At 34.6% G+C, this 22,976-nt stretch overlaps 1 protein-coding gene across 3 annotated transcripts in view; it reads right to left on the bottom strand.

Moving 5' to 3' along the window:
- The window catches only part of LOC150096051 (PCNA-interacting partner-like), a 274,947-nt gene that overhangs the window by 77,068 nt on the left and 174,903 nt on the right, over positions 1-22,976 (bottom strand). For all 3 annotated transcript variants that reach the window (XM_090408806.1, XM_090408805.1, XM_090408804.1), the window contains exon 11: positions 5,263-5,378. In XM_090408806.1, coding sequence (XP_090264932.1) covers positions 5,263-5,378 — 116 coding nt within the window. The remainder of the gene's footprint in view (positions 1-5,262; positions 5,379-22,976) is intronic.

Genomic DNA, 22,976 nt, shown 5'->3' with positions numbered 1-22,976 from the left:
TTCGCAAATCGTCTACTCAACTCCCCCCCCCCAAGGTTAAATCCTGAGTGTGCCACTGCTACAACATCTCCTATTTTGATATCGGATTTAATATCACTTCCCTTCTAATATGATCTATAACAGTGGAGATAATGTTCTCACACTTGATTTAATATTGAACCATCTTCCTGTACCTCTTTCTATTCGAACTGCTAACATAACTCAAATGCAGCTGAGTAGTACTTGATATTATTATTACATGACACCTCCAGGGAGTCCAAAGACTCATCGAGGGAAGGCACCTGCTCTACAACTCTGTCTCCACCACTCACAATCCACCAACCAATGTATTTTCACAGACAATCACAATTATCCATGCCCACAGCGGATTCAAACCAGAACCTTTTGGCTAGAGAGTGGATACGCTAACCACTCAGCCAACCAAGGCCAGCAAATATAATGTCATATTTACATTATTACTGTAAAAGAAGAATTACTGCAGCAGAAATAAAATATAAGAGCAACAGGTTATACAAGACCAGATAAAAAGTGAAATGAAGACATATTTAGGACTAAACCAAACACCAATAATAAAAATACAGAACTAAATGGAGAGAATTTATATGAATGATATAAGGTGATGTTGGTTGTGTTTTTTGATTGGAAAGGCATTGTCCATTATGAATTTGTATCACGCGGTCAGATGGAAAGGCATTGTCCATTATGAATTTGTATCACGTGGTCAGATAGTAAACAAAGAGTTGTGCAAATGCGAACATTTGCGCTGCAGATGATGCGGTTGTTGTTATTGGACGTTTAATTCGCTCTCCATTGATAAAGATTCGCTCCATCCTACACTTTGAAAACACTGACTTGCAATACTGATCACATAAAATTCTCAGAAACAATATCATTCCCCCCCCCCTCCCACACACACACACTTCCATGTTTGTTTATGCAAAACTTATTTGGCAAATAAACTATTTCCAAACACCTATAGAAAGAGTTTGCATTTTGCATGTGGATAGCTCCGTTTAAACCAAGATTGAAGTGCCATTCCTCCACTTCCTTCTAAGCACATATAAACATAAGCAGCTTCTGATTCACAAACATATATAGTTCAGCTCCAAACTCATAAAACCAATTTCTCATTCTACTCTTCATATCTTCTCCATACTATTTTCCCCCAATGATTATAGCCTTCAAGGTTTAAGAAACACATTAGTCATACATCTTTCGAATTATCATCTTTTTCGATTTATAGAAAGTCAACACACATACACGTGCTAAATGATATTTACACAATCATACTATCATCCAGTCTGAAATATATCCTCAAAACAGGCACACAGAGACAGGACTGTTTCAATGATATAGCTCTTGCTATAGCATTTTGAACAGCTTTTCTCTTGGAGTTGTCATATACCTTTTCAGATCTACAAAACTTAAATACAGATCCTTGTTATATTCCCATGATTTCCCAACTATTTGTCTTAAAGTGAAAATCTGATCCTCACAACTTCTGTTTGCCTGAATCCAGCTTGTTCTTCTCCAAGCTTCCCTTCAATTTTTCTTAGTCCTCAAGAATATGTACATAAAATTTCAAAAATGCTCAGCTATTTTCCTTTTTTTTATAGATGGGAAAACTACTCCAATCATCCCAAATTTTACCCTTTGACCAGGCCTTTTGAATTACAATGTGGCAGATCAAATGTTTAGACCTCCTTATTTGAACATTAAAGTTTTTTTTTAGAATCAACAACAGATTTAAAAATCATCCTAATCTAAATAAATGTGGTTGTAAGGGGGATCTAAGAATTAATGTTTTGGGAAACAGTAATTCTTATATCCCCTGCCCAATCGGAATCAATGGGTACCACCTCATATGACTAAGCTTCTAGTCTAACTCTTCTTATTTTTTTGTGTGTTATTACAATTTTTATATTGCATCTCAGAAGATGTCTCTTTGACAAAATATCAGAATAATTAAACTGTGTATTTATTCCATTAACCTAATTATGAGCTTAAACCATTACTTAAGCCTTAATACCCATTTACTAATAAATGGCTGAGCGAAAGGTATCCCATTGTGAAGGAAGACCAAGAAAAGAAATGATATCTACAACATATATGGAAGAAGAACTGGTTTAAAAAGATTAAGGGTGTAATAGTATGGTTAAGATTATCTGGTAGGTAGGCAGGCTATTTGTGTTAGGTCATTGCAAATAACTGTCATACTGCCTGGTTAATCTGTGGAATTGGAGAAGGTAAGCTGGTTTGATTCATGGATGTCAAAGTCCCCAAAGAAGATGTTCTCACTGTTTGGATATCTGGACTGCAGAAATCAATCTTTAGAGATAGGTAATCAGAAAGATCAAGAGAGAGAAATTTGTGGTTTGACATTCTCTGATATGGGATGTGAGATCCAACAAATGCACATGTCTCTTGTGACAGAAGGATTTATATATGGTGTGGTCTCTTGAAGTGAATAGTATGATGTCACTAGCCAAGGTTCCATTCAAACCAGTCTTGTTTGAATGACTGAAAGTGGTTGTGGGCAACACTTATGATTTAAGATTACAAATGCCAGTGGAATGAATATGAAAATTTTTTTTGTTGTTGTTGCAGGTACAGTTGACTTAAGTCTAGTAAATTCAAAGATGTCAGAAATAGTTCGCGGTAGTGGACAGCATGCTTGAGTGAATTTCTTTTAGAATAGCATTGTGCCTAAGGGATCTGGTTTTCAAAGATTATTATAAAAAATGAGTTTTGTTATAACAATGTTTACTATACTGGAAGTTGACTGTGTTATTGATGGATTTTTTTTCATGCCACAATTCAATACAAACTTGCAGCTTGTTAGTTAATTCATTCCTGCAACAAAACTACCACAGGAATGAACAAGTAAATAACATGAATATTTTCCAACCAACAAGCTGCAAGTTTCTATCGAATTGTAGCATGACTGAGTTTTGTGAAGTCTTCAGGTGTTAAATGCATTGCCTAATGTGAGACCTGAAGAAATTACTGTATTTTTTGCCTTATAAGATGTGCTTTTTTGTTACGAAAATTAGGGTGCATCTTATACACTGATGTGTTTGTTATGTATGCACAGTTACAGTGCATCATTGTTGTTGGTAATGCGTGATCGGTTTGTACGGTTGTTAAGTCATGCATTTAAACTAGTAATCAACACATTATTATATTTAAATTTTTTATAACTCATGGATTCTATGAAGCAGAGATGTTTATAGCTATACGATTGCATTTAAGCATAGTGTGATTGAGTATGCAAAAAAGAATGGCAATAGGGCAGCAGAGCGGCACTTGGCCTCTGCCTACAGAAAAAATGGTATGAACTTGGAGCAAGAGCAGCAATTAACGGAAGCAAATTCTAAAAAACAAAATCTCTTCAGAAAACCACCAAAATGGCCAGAAATTGAAAATGAATTAAAAACTTGGATAATGGATCAAAAAATTGAGATGCTGTGTATCTACAAAAATGATTATTCAACGAGCAAAATTATTGGCAGCAGAAAGAAATATCACCGATTTTACAGGGTCGCCATCATGGTGCTTAAGATTTATGAGCAGAAATGATTTATAAATGCATGCAAGAACGAAAATATCACAAAAAATGCCAGACGAATTCGAAAATAAAATTATTGACTTTTACAGATTCATCATAAATGCTAGAAAACGACAATTTTGAACTTTCACAGATAGTTAATATGGATGAAGTGCATCTGACTTTTGATGTGTCCTCAAACAAGACTGTTGATTCCAAAAGTGAAAAAAAAAATATTCCGGTCACAAAATACCCACTATACTGTTGTTTTGTTGTGCTTTGCGGATGGAACAAAATTGGCCACTTTTTATTTTTTAAAAGAAAAACAATGCCCAAATAAAAATTTCCCAAAAAGAGCTTACATTAATGTTCATCCAAAAGGATGAAGTTATGGATAAAGGTGTGGTCCGGACGTCCTGGCAATTAACGTCAGAAACCTGCTTTGTTAGTATGGAATCAGTTTAGATACCATAAAACCGAAGTTATTAAGAATGAACTTTTCAAAATGAATACAAAAAAAGCTGTAATAGGAGGACTCGCCTCCGTACTTCAACCTTTAGATGTATTAAAGGATCTTTGAGGGAAAAATAGGTCAATTGGACGCAATCTCCAAAATCTTGAGGAAACATTACAGGTAGGAGAAAGCAGGCCACAATTTTGCAGGTTTGCGAATGGGTAATGAGTTCATGGAATGAGGTGAAACCCGAAATTATAAAATCTTTTCAAAAGTGTGGCATTAGTAATTCTCTTTACAGTACAGAGAATGACATGTATTAAAATAAAAAAATTAATATTTACATGAAAAATTTGATGCATAATTTATGCGTCTTATACTAAGATTTTTTTCCAAAAATTTGGCATGAAAAATGTGATGCATCCAATACAACTGTGTCTTATAAGGCGAAATATACGGTAGTTACTATATTTGGTTTCCAGATTAACCCTCTGGGTGTGTGTCAGAAGTCACCAAAGCTTTCATGGGTGGGTGTGTGGGGAGATCAGCAGTAAAAGTAAATTGATTAATAAGATTTTTTTATCATAAATGTTGTTATACTGACAGGTGTACACTTGTTAGCCTTTGCATAAATCTTTAGGTGATTTTTACTCATTATGAGACAAGAACCATCACCATTTTGCTTATTAAAGACTTGAAGCAAATTAGAAAGTTCTACTTTTGGTCTAAAGAACAGGACCTAGATTAGCTAATCCGTAATACACCCACTGATACTAAATACACTAGGTTTACAACTTTTCCTAATTAAGATTCACATAAAATTAACAATTTTAGAAAGAAATTTTAACAATTATAATTTAATCTGAAGTAAATAACTAAAAGAAGACTTATTTTCTCATTAATACATTCATGCCAAGGTAGAATACACGGAAACTGTTTAGGGCAGGGGATGGAATACTGAGTGAAGAATTTTCAATTATATGTTTTACTGGTGTAATAGAAGAAAATGGCTTCAAGCACTGCTTTCTTACCCTGAAAACCAACTTTAAGATCAATATAGTGTTTTTTTATGGGAACAAAAATTAGAACAATTTGATATGATCCAAAACAGATTGTTTTATTTTTTTAAGAGAACCTCTTGATTCCTGGAACAATTTATTAATCCTTAGTTATCTCAAAAGACAGAGCAAAAAAGATAAATGCAAATAATTGCTTTATTAAATAATTATATTATTCAGATAAACTATATTAAGAAACTTACTTTGATAGGACTTGTTCTAAATGTGAACTAGGTAAATCCTCTGAACTTTCAGAATTTGTCATGCTTGTTGAATGTGTTTGTTCTTCAAAATCTAAGCTTGCATCACTTTGGTTAGGCTAGAGATGGAAGGGAAGGAAAAAGCATCAATTTCCTGACATGTACCCTCAAGGAGTGTTCAGGCTGTGGAGAGGGGAGGAGAAGATATATATATCATTTAATGCATAATATACAAAGGCTCGAAAGAAATTACTGGTAACATTGTTGCATTTGGTGAGAACAACACCAGAGCATGCCTTCAGCTGATAACTACATCTTGAATAATAAAAACATTGCTTATTACAGAAGGATGAGTGCATGAACAGATATGAAGCAGTAGTAGAATGACATGAAGATCATGCTCTGCAATCAGCAGCATCTTCACATTATCTGGCTTTTGGTGTAGCATATTAGGCAGAGTGAGAAGAGAAGCATTCCTTCAACAGCAGTTTCAGTTCTACCTAATAAACATGAGTATGGAATAAACACACTCATGTTTATTCCATAGTCATAATATGGTTTCTGTTTCTCAATGAGATGATGAGAATCCCACTTTACAGCAAACTTGTACATGTCCAAGCAAGCAGGACCCAGAAAGAAAAAAAAAAACATGAGACTGTTCTAAAGATGATTTCATACTACAAACAGTAAATGAGTGAACATCAAATGATGCTCACTCATTTCTGTGGAACCATTTGTTATACTGTCTGAGTGGATGAATTCTCCACTGATATGCACACTGTTGCATAGACTTCTGCCCAACTATAACAGTGTTGCCAGTAATTTCTCTCCCGCTCTCGTATATAATGAAGCTAGTAACTGTTATAATAGCAATACTGATATTAATCATAACCATTCACTGAGTAAATAGGTAATCAGGTGGGACCTTAGGAAATTGTTATTACTAGATATTTGTATCTTATTTAGAATAAAGAATCTTTCTCTAACAGAAAATTTAGTGAAGGAAAAAGATGTTAATGAGAATAATGGTTCACTCTGCAACAGGAATATGGTTGAAGGGTTGATTAAAATATGAAGTTAAATAAAAATAAAACTGAAAGTTAAAAATATATGAGAAAAATGGAATAAAGGAGATAATGACGATGATAATAGATAAACATAGCAGAGCTTACAGGATTAGAATAAAAATAACTAAAAGTAAAAAAGATATTTTAAAGGCTTAAAAGACCTAAAAACAAAAGTATAAATGTAAAACTGTTAAAATGAACAGAGGATAGAACATATTAGATAAAATACAGTAAATATTATAAGGGAATTAAAATAAAAAATATAAAACAATTCTAAAAGCATAATTAAAATGTAAGATGACATAAAAACATATTTTAAAAATCTAGGAAATCAAGAGTATAATAAAATACTGTTAATGTGACCTAAAAGTTTAAAAAAAAAATTATCTTCAGAGATATTGCTGTTCCCAGAAGAGGTCATACCACTAAGGTAAGTCAATGATATCATTACAACCACTACTCTCAATGTCTTTTACTCCAGTATTTTAAGTTAAAGCAAATGGATGTTTGATACAAGAACTGAAGGGGAAAAAAAGGGAGACAGGCATCAATCTAAGTGGATTGATGCAGTTAGAAGAGTGAAATATAAGATGTGACAATACTGTAGTTCTGACAAATAACAGACTAATTTGGAAAAAAATTGTTGATAAGAAGTTAGTAATGCTATAAACTTAATTATGTAGTACCATCATAATATCCTGTACAACCTCTTGACGGTACAAAGCAGGAATTTGATGATTAAATAAAAACATTTATTAATATATCAACAAATATATATACAATATTAACCCTTTCACTGCTGATAAAATAAAATAACATGCAAAGCTTTAAGCTGTATCTTTTCAGTTCAAATTTAAACAAAACTGTGCACATAAATTATGTTTTATTGAAAATCTTGCTCAGTATTTTTATACAATACTGAATCATTTCATTCAACTTTACAAAATTTAGCCATTGTATGATTCAAAACAGGGAGTAGACACATAGGACAATGCAACATTTGTCACACATATTTCTGCTCTTCTCTCTCCTTCTCATTTTCCTTTCTTCAAATGAGGTGTTTGTGCACACATGGCAATCATCATCGGCAATTTTCTGTCCACTGCTGGATGAAGGGCTCCCTCCCACACATGGCAATACCCAGGTTTTGTTTTTGTGAAGACATTTTAGGTTTGATAACGGTCTTCCTTTCAATCTGAAGGGATGGGTTATCAGGTGATGTATATCCCTTTTAGTGGTTGCCCTCATGTATGAAAGTATTGAAAAACTTCTCTTATGGCAGTCAGTTGAAAATCTGCTTTTTCCTGTTTTTACTTTGTACATTATTTCAGAATTTATAACTATTATGTACAGGAAATAAAAACAGAACACACTGCACCAAATCAAGGCCTCACACAAGCAATTCAGTAGGGCTGCTCATCATGTCTGACATATCAACTGCTCTTGTGTTCTATTTCACAATGGGACTTCATTATTAACTATTAGTCTGTCTCTCCTTCCTAATGATTTATTGCAATTTATGATCAGCATGCACACTTCCCACTATTATTATCATCCCTGGTGAAACGTGGACTATGGGACACATAGGCTGGAAAATTTCTGTTACATACAAAAATGCTAATGTCTTTACTCCAAATAGTATATACTTAGAAGTGCTTGAGCTTCACTCTATTATATATTCATAATAGATGGCAGCACATGCCCACGAAATTCAAACGTGTTTAAAAATGGTTTCAGCAAGAGTTTTTAAACACAAAGGTGCGCTAAAGAATGCCATTTTTTCAACTGCTCAGGATAATCTGAGCTTAGAAGTGAAAGGATTAAAAAAAAATCTTACGATCAACACGGGGAAAAAGGCACAATTAGAAAAGATCTTATAAACAATACATTTAAGTGTTTTAGAATAAACTAGATATACAGATAAAACTTTTTTTTTTTTATTGCTCTACTAGGTTGAGGTTACATTTCTTATGACAAACTTCCTTCTGGATAAAAGTACAAAATTATGACAGTAATCCCTCAGTTATCCAACCACAGTAGTAGATCAATTTGCTGGCTGAATAACTGAAGGTACAATTACATAATACTCTACCAGAAGTAAGTTGACAAAAGGTTTGAATGTCAGGAAACTGAGATTGTATTACAATCAGGGAAAACTGACAACATTCAAACAAGGTAATTGGACATTACAAAAATGTAATATCATTCACATGTGGTACTGTTAAGATGAAATTTTTAATGTCCATCATATTCTAGTTCCACATAGTATAGTATAATATAAGATCTTGATTTTCAGATAACATTTTGAATGAGATGACATACATAACATGTATGCCATGATGCAAAATGATTTTCACTTGTTTGAGAAGCAAAACCAAACTTATTTTTCTTTTCTTCTCACATTTCTGATATGTTCTACTATGTAGACCATTATGCTGAACAAAATGGCCAATCAGAGTAATCAATGTGAAGAGAACAGAGACCTTACTCTGGAGCCTAAACATGGCAATAGCCACTTCAGGCTTCCAATAAGTAGAGTGGTGAGAGTTTCTGAACAGGTGGTGAAAGCCTTTACTTCCCAAGGATCTTGCTGCATTTCCTCTAACATAGAAGGTATTCTTATAAGGTGGCAATACTTGTTCGATATACTAAACCCCCCCCCCCTTTCTACATAAGTAGAAACAGGCAACACCAAAGAAAGGTTGACTTGGCTGGCAGAGGCTATATGTTTTACATCACCAGTCCATTAATGGTCCAAATGAAAGAAGGTATAAGGACTGAACAGAATATTTGGAGAAATTTAAAAGCAATTATATTTGCAAAGTATCCAAGGAGGATTTACAAAACTGTTACTTTTTGTGCTCATAACAGCAGCACAATGACAAAACATTGTCAAGAAAATAATCTCAAAAAGAATTTACACCAGAAAGTGAAAACAAAAAACAGAAAGAGAGGGCATCAAAAGAAACACAAGTTCCGTTTTGATGTGCTGTTGCACTTGATGTTCTTATAAAAAGAGAAGTGGATGGCTCCTTAACATCTGTTTTTTGCAAAGCTTCCTTTTTGGATCAATATATCCATCAGATTTTGGCTCAACGTCTCTCACAAAAATATGGCATTATTAAATGCCATCTATACATGTTTGGGTTACAGACAAACACAACACAGGTAATACAAGTACGGGATGTAACTCTCACTTTTTAGCAGATGTTTTGTAGGTATTAAATCTTGAAATGCAATCTAATAATTAATATTAAAATATCCTTTGTATTTCTTAAACCATTTAGTATATCTCACTGGTTAAAAATGAAATGTTTGAAACGTACAACAGAAAACAGTGAAGGAAATAAAAATGATTGTGGTTATCATGAGAAAGAACAAGATGCAACAGGATCAAATATTTTTAATGAATGCTAATCATTGAGAGCCATCTGTAAGTTTCTTAAAATTAGAGTCAACTACAAAAAAAAATCCATAAGTACAATGAAGATTATCAAAAATTTGAATTTTCATGTTGTGCTTAAGGGTCTAAGTGGTATAACTGGGAGGAGACCTCCACGTAGCCTTTTAAGGAATGCAGAGAACCAACTGAGGCTTCTGACCTAATGTTCAATTCTCATGGTGCACCCTGTTAGGTATCTACCTGGATAGTAAACGAACAAGGATGGGCTGGCAATTTGGAATTAACCGATGAAACTGTATTCTTACTGGCTTAAACCACAATGTAAAATGATGGTACAACATGACAGAATTTCATGCTGGATGGGACATTGCCCAGTTAAACAAGGTCCCTGTTATTTTCATCAGGGAAAGTTAGCTACTGGAACAAATCCCAACTCAACATCAACAGAGGTCAAGATTGGTACTATCAACAGGAAAGAAATGGAATTAGCAGAAGAATTGTATAAGTCCCAGATCAACATAATATGCTCAATTGAAATGAAGAAGACAAAAAAAAACAGGTGAGATCTTTCTAAACAGTAAATATAAAATGTTATATTCTGGCAATAACAATCAGGGAAAAGAAGAAATAACCATAGTATTAACACTAAATATGAGACAATATTAAGTAGAGTAATGTAGGCAAATATTGGAATAGGGAACTGGACAGTGAGACTTATTTGTGTTTATGGTCTCACAGAAGGTTCTACCAGGGAAGAAATTGAATTTTTTGAGGCATTAGAAAAGGCAATTGGCTCAATGAAAAAGGAAAAACTGGTCCTTATCAGGGATCTAAACAGAGAGTAGGAAATGATTATCAGATATAGAAATGGTTTGGGAAAATGTGGAGAAAAGCACAAACTAATAAAATGGTAAATGGCTGCTAGATTTCTGTTCAGGACATGGATTAGTGTACAAATTCACTTGGAGAGAAGATGCAAGGAATAAAAGTCTCATTGATAGTGATGTTTTCCCACTGATTCAGGACACAAGAGTATATAGAGGATTTGAAATGGAAATGGTCACTATTTAGTGTTTTGATTGATTCAGTCAGAGAGGCATGTGGTGAGGTAATCTGCAAGGATAGAAAAATCAAAACTATGGTGGACTCAGGAAGTTAAAGAGTCAAAGAAAAGAAAGTATATCGAAAGTTCCTGGGCAAGTAAGTCAGCTTGTGCTCTTGGGGAATACCAAGAAAAATGTAACATAGCAAAACACTGTGTAAAACTAGTTAAAAGTCATGGGAAGACTTTAGTAAGAGAAAATAAATATCAATCAGGAAGGTAGCAAAATATTCTAGAGGCTATTGAAAAAGGCTTAGAAATGGAGGAAGTGGAAAGGCAGCTGGAATAGGTGATATTTGATCAGATATGTTAAAACAATTGGCCTGGTCAGAGGGTTGAATAGAGTAGAGCGCTCATAGTACCCATCTATAAAAAAAGGAAATAAAACTGAATGTGAGAATTACAGACAGATTTTTCTACTGAGTGTTTCTGGTAAGATTTATGCAAGTATGCTTGAGAAACAGCTAAGAAAAATTGTTGAGAAGAACAATTTGGGTTCAGGCCAAACAGGTTGTCATGGTCAGATTTTCACTTTAAGACAAATTGTTGAGAAATCATGGAATTATAACAAGGATCTGTATTTAGGTTTTGGAGATCTGGAAAAGGCATATGCCAAGAGGAAAGCTCTTCAAAATGCTACAGTTATATAAATGAGACATTATTAAGCAATACATAGTCTCTATTTAAGCTGTAAGCAACGGTTATACTTGGAGATACAGGTTTGAGGTAAAATCAGGTGTGCAACAAGGGTGTACATTATTGCAACTGTTATGCATTATCTATATGGATCACATCGAAGGAAAGTGGTATTAAATCTGATGATGTTAATCTTAGCAGTTACTTCATGCAGATGATGTTACAGTTCTGAATAAATCCAGCACAGGTCTGCAAGATTCCCTGACTAAATTTGGTATGAAAATTAACAAGACAAAGACAATGAAAATATCCTGAATGGTGAACCTATAAAACCAAGTAAAACATTTCAGCTATTTAGGCACAATATTTAGTGAAGATGGTAAATAAATATGGAAATAAGCAACAGAATTAGTAAAGTTGGTATAGTAGAAAGTCAACTGAATAAAGAATAAATTTATGGAATAAGAAAGAAATTAGTCAAAACACTCAATTAGCTGTATACAAGACAGTGTTCAAACCAATTTTACCTTATGGATCTGAGAGCCAGGTTAAAAAGAAAACACAGGTATGAGAGTCCTGAGAAAGATTAGGGGCATTAATAGCAGCATCACATTAAAAATGAGCATGTTAGAAAAGAACTTGCCATTATTAGCATTCAAAAAATTGTTAGTAGAGCTAATCCCAGGTGGTATGGTCACTTAAACAGAATGGGAGAGGAAAAAACCTAGAGGAAGACCAAGATGTAGATGGACTGATACAGTAAAAAGCACCTTAAAAGACAGAAATATAAGTTAGAAGTTTTTACACTGGGTTATACTATAAATTAAACATACCAAGAAATTATATACTTGGTTTAATCCTTTATCCAAGTGTAAGCAAACAAAGTTTGCACCTGAAGTATTTTCAGGACTCGGGCAACTCGTATAAGGAAGCTAAGACTTCATATCACTTGCCTTAGTATCCCATAATGCAAAACACATCTCTTTGTGGACATGTATAATGTTATGCATTATGGGAAGGGTCACTACCCAGACCAGTTTCGCCCTTTACTGAGGTCTCTTCAGTGGGAGCCAGACCCAGAGGTGATACTAAGGTTGAAGTAATGCAGAAGTCGTATTTTCATATACAAGTTGTCAAAAGGTGTCACATCACATCTTATTATTAAATTACTCTGGATCAATAAAGGTCGAAACCAGTCTGGGTTGTGGCCTTTCCCATAATGCATAACATTATAAATGTTTGCAAAAGATGTGCTTTGCATTATGGGATACTAAGGCAAGTGATGTGAAGTCTTAGCTTCCTTATACGAGTTGCCCTAGTCCCGAAAATATTTCAGGCTCAAACTTTGTTTGTTTACACTTGGATAAAGGATTAAACCAGGTATATAATTTCTTTGTATCTTTAATTTACAGAAGTATAAGATCTGATATTGGAATCTTGACAGATAATAGATTAATTTAGATGAAAATTGTCGATTGGAAGTTAGTAATGGCATAACTTTTTCATGTAGTACTATCATAATTATCCTGTACAGCCCCTGAGCATACATATCAGACATTTCATGATTATGATGGATTTTTGTTGACTGCTGATGAAGAAGAATATATTATTATAGTATGTGTCATTCGGATTTTCGTTGACTGCTGATGAAGAATATATTAAGTATGTGTCATTTGTTATGTCATATTTTTCGAATGTGAATGAAAATTTTTGAAAACGGATATAAAGAGTTAAGTTTCCCTAAAAATAATATGTGGTGTGATGGGAGGCAAAAATATGAAACCTTTTGAAGCTTCATGTTGTGTGGTGTTCTTAATAGTGAAATCTGGAGCAGGTGAATCAATTGGTAAAAGCTGCAGCCAAATTAATGATGCAGGATGGAGATAAAGCAAACAAAGTTATAGTTCATATCCACCTCTCAACTGTTCATCGTAGAATCACAGAAGCAACCAAAAATATAAAGAAATATTATTTTCATATATCCAATAGAACCTGCTATTACACATGGTCAGCTGATTAATCCACTGATATTGCAAATTTTTCGTGTTTGTCAGATAAAGAAGTACATGATCTTTTATTTTGCCATGTATGCCAGGTTGTGTAAACTTTTTGTTTTCACACTAAAGTTTGCTGGCTTTAGCATGGTAAAGTCCCAGATCAACTGTTTGAAGATGTTTGGGGAAGAACTATGAATTTTGCTCAATGAATCCTTTGAGATGAAAAACCATTTGTATGATGGTGATGATTTTATTTCATATGTAAGACAAAGTGAAAGCAATGTCAAGATAGAGTTGTGACAAAAGTGACTCAATAGTGGTGAATTACTCAATTTCATCTCTCCAAGATTTGGAAAAAATTTGACTAAAAATTAATAACTATCTGCTGAAAATTATAATGCAGCATTTGGTAAGTTTGCAGAAAAATTTTTGTGAGTATTTCTGTGATCAGACAATTTTGAATGGATAACCTGTTTAATATCAGTGTTAAAACAATGCTAAAGAACCTTTTACACTTAGAACAACTATTAGAACTGGATTTCTCAAAATTAAATATCACTAGAGTGGATTAATGTCGTTTTGGTTACTCATTAATAAGGAATATCCAAGTTTTGTCAAAAAAAGCTCTTAAATGCCCTCCTAGTTCATATCTTTGCAAAGTTAGATTTTCTGTGCTTGTGGATTTCAAAACAAAAAAAAAAGTAAACTGTCTTGATGTGGAGCCCCATCTATGGCTAAAAAAAAAAAATATAGAACTGGATTTCACCAAGCTAATTTCTTCCCAACAAAAACAATTTCATTTATCTCAGAATTATTATTAAAAAGTTTAATTTCATAATTTTGGTTTGTGCTGTATGTAACAAGGACTACATCCGTTTTCACCAGTACAGCCACTCTGGTCTTGCAGATCATGCTCTGGATACTTGCCACAGAATACGGTAGAAGAAAGCCACGGTAATACGGCGTAGTAAATTCAAATTTGAAAGGCTATTCATGGAATCAGCCTCAGCCCTAAGAAACATGCCAAACGTCAACAAATTTGGTTGCATGAGACTGCCCCAAATTTGGGAGACTTACATCAGAAGACCTTCAGCCCAACAGCTGAGAATACGTACATAGCCCGCTAGGGGACACCATTAGGACTTTTAGGAGAAACAACAGCTTCCTGCTTCGTCCTCAGTTACTGTGTGTAGTGCCTGCGTGCAATGGTCTTTATTTTAAGTTCTTGTGAAAATGGCAACGTGACGTTGTCAAAATATTGGAATATAGATTAAAGTTTAATTTATATCATTTGTATGTTGTAAATTCCTTAAGTAATTTAATAAGCATGTATAACCAACATCTAAGCCTTTCTATGAGAAATATAACTTCTCCCAAATTGCCTTTTGCTGAGAGGATGTATGCTGGCATTACTAAAATTTTAAAAGGGTTATGCGAGTACTTAAAGTTTGGAAAACACTGGTCTTAAGAATGTGGTAACCAAATAACTCTTCATCAAAATACAAAATTATGCAGTTTCGTTTTAATTTTTAATTTGCTGATTTCACATGGAATGACCTTTCTGTTGAAGCGGAGTTGTCCTGGTCCCTGATGAAAACAGTGGGGACTTTCTTTAACCAATGATGGCATGTCCTAGCCAGTATAATATAACATTTGATATGTTGTACTACCTGCTGTTGCTGTCAACATTTCCAGAATGTTTTATCAGATCTGGCATCAATGTCCACTCAGCAAATTGACATCTTTTGGTCTATTTTTCACCCTCTGACTGGTCAGTCAGTTTATTCTTTGATAAATCACTGCATGCCATGGTGGATGGCTTTCTCTCTTTAGACCTTCACACCAATGCAAGAGTGTTCCAGGCAGGACTGGCCTTCTCTATAAAGGGACCCAGGTGCAAGAAACCTTTTGTGGCCCTAAAATATTTTTCAAAGGTAAAAATTAAAGGATTCGAAATAAACATATTGTAAAACCTCTTAATGGCAAATGATTTTGGCACAGGAAAACAAAAAAAAAACACATTCGAAATATAATACATTTCTGCAAATGTGTACCGACTGTGCCCACTCGATCATGGGGCCCGGGTGCATTGCACCCACTGCACCCCCGAGATGGCCGGCCCTGGCTCCAGGCTTCAGTTCTATCATACATCCTCAAAAGGTTTTCATTCACCAGTTATTAACTCTGTAAACGTCTCAAATCCAACAACCTTAGAATACTACTCTTGTATATGAGGCAGTACACCAAGGACCAAGTTTCTTGATACTGTGAGAAGGGTGGTGTGGCTAGCTTCAACCATTCCTCCACAGTTATGGTCAAAGATGGTCCATTTCAGCCTTATGCCTCTTTCACAGATACCTTCATGAAGGCTTCCCTGCTGAATTGGCATTGGCATTGTCATTATGGTCAAAGATGATCCATTTCAGCCTTATGCCTCTTTCACAGATACCTTCATGAAGGCTTCCCTGCTGAATTGGCATTGGCATTGTCATTCCTCTACTCACTGCTAAGCCTTAAAACAAAAGCAGTAGCTTCCTAACAAACTTTTGAAGTTCAATTCACATCATACAAATGTGCTTTTTCTCTTTCATTCCAACTACTAATAGTTCATGGTGCCTGCCTCACAAATTTTTTCCCAACAACTACAACCTCCAGCTCATAAAAAATAAACAGATTCTTTCACTTTTGCTACACACACAGTACTAGTGTGTTATAGACTCTGCAACTCCTCATGTATGGGACTGATATAAAAAAAATGCGTATATATGCACATGTGTGACAATACCTAACATAATTTGGTCACTTAAGTCCCAAATTTCTAATTCCTACTTGCTTATTCAGTATCTAGATGATACCAACTAACATTATGCAGCATGGAAAGGTGAGAATTTGACATAGGTCAGAAGTTCTGATTAGTTCTCTGCATTTCTTATAATCTATGTATAGGTAGTCATCTGGTTATCTAGCTTTGTCTCTTAAATGACTCAATTTGCAAATATTGTTATCATCATCATCAGACACCCCTCATAGAATCAAAAGACGCAAGAGGTCCCATTCTCACATGCACAGCTCATCATACCATGACTTGATTATCAGAAAATGATTTTCTGATCTTTACATGTCAATGTTCTCTTCCGCATTATAATTATCAGCATTTCAACTTCCTAAGATCCCTAGCCTGGTTAGTTTCTTCTACCATAATTCCCCCTAATATAATACACTACTGGATATCTCATTACATCTATTTACAAAACTCCAAGATCCCTAGCCTAATTGGTTTCTTCTGCCATTATCCCTTAATATAATACATTACTGAATATCTCATTAACTTTACACTCACATGCCGAGAAAAAAGGAAAGGTTTAATAGTATCACACGACTAGTTTCGGCTTTTTACAGCCTTCTTCAGGTGTTTTTATAAAAGAAAATACCCTAAACATTGAAGATAAAAAACTGAATAGCACAGGAAAGTCACTATACATATTTAACGTGAAAACGTTGTAGTTAACGTATTCATAGTAGTTCCTTCTTTGGTCACATTGTTGGGTGAGTGAGTGCATATGGCATCTTGTGAGCGCCAGTATTTGATCACAGCAGAATGACAGTCTGGGAAGTTATAGCTTAAATGATTATTTAAATGTACAGGGTTGAGGATGATTTCTTTAGATTCTACAATTTTTCTCTCCAATTCATCATGGCAACGGAAAATGTTGTTAAATTTATCCCAAAGGATTGTATGACCATGGTCTTCACCATCAGAATTGGCCAAAAAAAGGACATGATCAGATAAAGCACTGGCATGTGTTCTCTTGTAAGCGATGTCCCTCCTGTGCTCCTCCAAACGCAATTCAATAGACTTATCCGTCTGGCCAAAGTAAGAGATGTCGCAGTCACACCATATCTTATACACACCGGGATATTTTAGATTGTGATGGCTAGGCTTTGGACGGCTCACTAGAGAACGAATCTTGTAATTTTTTGAGAATAACCATTCAGTCTGAAGGTAGATGTAAGAAAATAATTTCTTTACGAAGTTTAAGAAATCAATTTTCTTACATCTACCTTCAGACTGAATGGTTATTCTTAAAAAATTCCTTTTTAATCCTCTTAGTCCCATACTCAAGAAATGAATAATGTTAAAGGTAATATATCTATTCCATACATAAGCACAGTTTCTCAAAAATTAGCCAAGGTTCTCAAAAATAATAACAGAACTTTATTTACTCCGCTTCCTACGATCCACTCTCTAGTGAGCCGTCCAAAGCCTAGCCATCACAATCTAAAATATCCCGGTGTGTATAAGATATGGTGTGACTGCGACATCCCTTACTTTGGCCAGACGGATAAGTCTATTGAATTGCACATGGAGGAGCACAGGAGGGACATCGCTTACAAGAGAACACGTGCCAGTGCTTTATCCAGCCATGTCCTTTTTTCGTCCGATTCTGATGATGAAAACCATGGTCATACAATCCTTTGGGATAGATTTAACAACATTTTCCGTTGCCATGATGAATTGGAGAGAAAAATTGCAGAATCTAGAGAAATCGTCCTCAACCCTGTACATTCAAATAATAATTTAAGCTATAACATCCCAGACTCATTCTACTGTGATCAAATACTGGCGCTCACGAGATGCCATATGCACGCACTCACCCAACAATGTGACCAACGAAGGAACTTTGAATACGTTAACTACAACGTTTTCACGTTAAATATGTATAGTGACTTTCCTGTGCTATTCAAAGTTTTTTATCTTCAATGTTTAAGATTTTTTCTTTTATGAAAACACCTGAAGAAGGCTGTAAAAAACCGAAACTAGTCGTGTGATACTATTAAACCTTTTTTTTTTTCTCGGTTTTTGTCATTCAATTCTTTAAAAAAAATATATATATATATAAATCACCAATTTTACAAGAGTGTTAAATAAGCTAGGCTTTCACTATGTAGCCTCAAACTAGACTTGGAAAGTACAGTAAAATGTTTTTACATTGTACTGTAGTAAATAGCATACATATTGTATTGGCATACTTCGATATCAATGCATAGTTCTTCCTTCGAAAGTAAATAAAACTTCCATATAAAATCTTTTCCAAGATCACAGAATTCAGCTAGCCAGTTTTTTATCCTTTCCAGCTCTCTCTCTCTCTCTCTCCCATCGTCTGTAGTTTGCTGGATAGCATTCCTTCCCAGCAACAACTGTTTGAAAACTCAAAACCAACATGTATACCCAATTACCAAGATTCAAAGCAAAATCAAGTAACAACACATAACTGCCATACTACAATAGTTCTATTGTATTATTTCTATTTCTTCTATTCATTATTTCTATGCAATTTCCTGAGGATTACAAAGTAAGCGAGTTGATGATTTAAATATATCTCAGTTTCCTTTGCTTTTATGCAACTTAACCGCATGGTTATTCTTAATACTAAGGCATACAATTGTATTAATGAATGCAAATAAGTCTCAAAACAAATGTTTTATCATTAACAAAACTTACATTTCTAAAGGCAATTTATAACATTTACTTGGTATATATATAATACTGCAAAATATGATCATAATGAGTAAATGAATATTATGTGAAATTTTTACAATCCCACAGCGAGTGTGGATGTTTGTGAATGTCTTGCTCGATGTTTTAAGTCTGGTATCTAGAATGGAGTTTCTGGATTATGCAAAAAAATAAAAATAAAAAAATAATAAAAACACTACTGCTAATGACAAAAAAGTAAAATATAAAATAAAGGTTGTGAACCTATTAAATTTAGTACAATGTATGGCTATCACATCATCACGAACCATGGGTGCAGCGCCCGTAGGTGTCTGATGCCGTGTTGACTATATTGTCCCAGTGACGTCTGTTCATTGCAGCATGACTTAATCCTTGAAGTGTTCTCCCACACCAGTCTTTAATATCAGGCCCATTCATGATGAGGACAACCTCTGACATTTGTTCCATTCATTAGGCCAAACACCAATGACTAACTTTCTATCACTTGACATTCTACAAATATGTCCAAAGAGTTTTAATTTTCTTTGTATGACTTTTCTGAAGATCATCATCATGGTTTTTTTTTTTTTTTTTTTTTTTCGAAGTTCGAGCAGTTAGCCGAGTAGCTATGTGCTTCTCATAGGCCTGAAAAAGGAGTGTCTTGGGTTCAATTCCCGTCACTGACAGAGGAGCTTAGGATCATTCTCATACATAGGTGAGTTAGCCGGTCTTGGGTGTGAACTGCAGGATTTTTCTCCCCAATTTTTTCTGGGGTTTTTCATTCTTCAAAGCAGGCAAACCGGCCTTGAGAACTCAATGCTTCTACAGGCATAGGGCTAACCACCTTATCCTTGTGTACGGTGGTTAAGTGAATAGAAAACCCTCGACACCGCAAAGTAAAAGAGGGGAAAAGGAAGAAGACTTTTTTGAAACGGTCTCTTTTAATTGTATCATTCTGTGCACTTCTTAAATTCTTATCTTCTGAGTCCATCCAATTTGTAGAATTTTATGATAACACTTTCTTTAAAAGCCAGCGTTCTTCTCTCCAATTTCTTTGTAATTATCCAAGTTTTGCAACCATATAACATACTGATAAAGATACATGTCTCAATAACACTTAGTTTGGTTTTTAAGCTGATATTTCTACTCTTCCAAATTTTGTCCATGGATTTTAGTACTGTTAAAGCCTTTGCATTTTTTAATTTTAATTTCTTTTTTATAGTTTAGATCAGGCGTGGCCAACTTCATTCTATATGAGGGACAATATATGATGAGTGGTAGCGTCACGGGCCGCACGCTTTTAGACAGAACTTAAATAAAAAAAACTCTGCATTTTTTCAAGGCAACAGTTATATGTATTGAATTACTATATTTGTTAAATCATTTTACTACTGGGAGAACAATATAAAATACTTGATTGATTTAAATATAAGTTGTTAAATTTAATTTAATTACATATTTCTGTAACCAGAGCAGAGCAAGTGACTTTCAATGATGCGTTACTCTGAAGCGCATAGAAATCTACCACTCCCACTACTACAACTCACACAGAGAAGCAGTAGATTTTATAAATTGAGTAATCTATTTAAAGCAATTTTGATTCCGTGTTGAGAATATAAATTGTTTCAGTCATCAGAAATAATGAATATAACTAATGTATCAATCAGAAAATCTGTGGTCGAAACCAATAGCTAAATTGATACATATAATTTAATATAGTTTTTATCCTACCATGGACTGCACAAAATCACTTTACAGGCCACGTGAGGCTTGCAGGCCTGCTGTTGGCCATGTATGGTTTAGATCATGTGTTATAGAACTTCCAAGATAGATAAACTGTTCCACATTCTCAAGTTCCTTTCCCTCTGAAATAATCTTTTTTCCAATCTCCCCTTCACCAAAAATCATTGTTTTTGTCTTTTCTATATTTTTTTTGTGTTCTAGATCAAGTTTTTTTTTTCTTCTATATTTGTGTTCTATATCTTTTCTATATTGAATCCAAGCTGTCATGGATCACATCTATATATTGAAAAAGACAGAGAGAGAGAAAAATAAAACTGAATGTGTGAGGGTGGTCTGAAAAGTTCTCGGCCTCGACCATAGATGGCAACACTATCGACACGATTTTTTTTTCTAAGTTGGTACATCTGTCATAAGCATCCATGTGAAATTGCAAGTCATTCTATCAAGTAGTTCGGTTTTATACAGCTGTCTGAATCAAAAGCATTATCTGTATCCCTTAAAAATGGATAAAATTAAGTATCGTGTGGTTATAAAATTCTTTGCAAAAGGTTTAACGCAAACAGAAATTCATTCGAAGTTCATAAAAATTTATGGGCACTTTTTCTTCATTTTTGACAATTAAGAGATGGCCTGCAGAGTTTAAACGTGGCCGCACCAGCCTTGAAGATGATCCACGTGAAGGAAGTCCAAAAAGTGTAACACCACAAATCATTGATCAAGTGCACGATATGGTATTGGATGACCAGCGAGTCAAAGTGTGTGAAATTGCTGAGACTAGGCATTTCAAAAGAGCATCAAGAATTGCAAATTTAAAAGCTTTGCACAAAATGGGCGCCACGCTTGCTCACAGCAGATCAAAAACGCACTTGCATAAAAATCTCTGAACAGTGCTTGGAGCATTTTAACAAGAATAAAACTGATTTTGTGCGTCGATTTATTACTATGGATGAGACTTGGATTCACCACACACACCAAAATCCAAACAGCAGTCAAAACAAAGTCAGTTCCGTTAGCAGGATAGGTCATGGCATTGGTGTTTTGGGATGCTAAAAATGCTAAAGGCATTTTGTTTATTAATTATCTTGAAAAGGGTAAAACAATAACTCGGTTTGCAGAAGAATAAAATCATCTTTTGATCAGGACAATGCACCTGCCCACAAAGGTGTTTTGGCAATGGGAAAATTAAGGGATCTGCACTACGAATTGTTGGAGCATCCACCCTATTCCCCAGATCTGGCTCCCTCTGACTTCTATTTCTTCCCAAAACTAAAACTCTTTATATAGGAGGGGGAATAACCTACCAACTCCTTGATGCTAATTTTCAAATCAAGGAGTTAGTAGGTCATTCCTCCTGCTATATAAAGAACACACAACACTTTATAAACAAAATTAAAAACATAACACTCGTCAAAGATGATTTATTAGTCAGTTTCGACATTTCTGCCCTTTTCACAAATGTCCCAATCAATGACACAATTCTTCTCCTACAGAACAAATTTCAGCCAACATTACAGCCCTATTTGTCCATGTACTACATTCCAGTTACTTTGTGTGGCAAAATTAATTTTACCTACAAAAAGAAGGTACGGCCATGGGCTCACCACTATCCCCCCAACCAATTGCTAACTTTTATATGGAGGCTTTTGAGCAAAGTGCTCTTGATTACTTCACTCTAAAACCTACAGTCTTGCTTGGATATGTTGATGATGTTTTCGTTATCTGGCCACATGGGCGACAAACATTAGACACATTCCTTAGCCACCTGAATAAACAACATGAATGCATACAATTTACTATTGAAATTGAAAATCAGAACTCGCTCCTGTTCCTCGATACACTGGTCACACGTCTTCCTTCAGGCAGTCTATCCTTCATGATCTACTGCAAACCGACACATACTGGCCAATACATACATGCTAAATCATACCACCACCCATCACAAAAATATGGAGTCATACCACCATATTTTTAAGGGTGTTAATGACACAGCTACAACAATTTGCTCTAATCAGCAAGCTCTTAAACAAGAATTAAAAATTATTAGCAACACATTTATAAATAAAGGCTAAACAAAAATACTATTAATAAAGTTCCTCATAAAACTTTATCAAAAAAGAATTTAGATTACAGTAAAACCATAGCCATCTCATACATTAAAGGGTTATCAGAAAAAAATCAACAGAATCCTACACCATTATAATCTCAATGCCACCTTTAAACCACCTACAAAATTAAAAACATATTCAACTCCTCTAAGGATCCTCTCCTCCCA

This window comes from Typopeltis vanoorti, chromosome 19, assembly GCF_054136105.1.
Source record: "Typopeltis vanoorti isolate ZY-2024b chromosome 19, IOZ_Tvanoo_1.0, whole genome shotgun sequence".
NCBI classification, from domain to species: Eukaryota; Metazoa; Arthropoda; class Arachnida; order Uropygi; family Thelyphonidae; genus Typopeltis; species Typopeltis vanoorti.
Note: the sequence above shows the minus strand (reverse complement) of the source record. Positions and strands in the feature narration are given on the sequence as shown.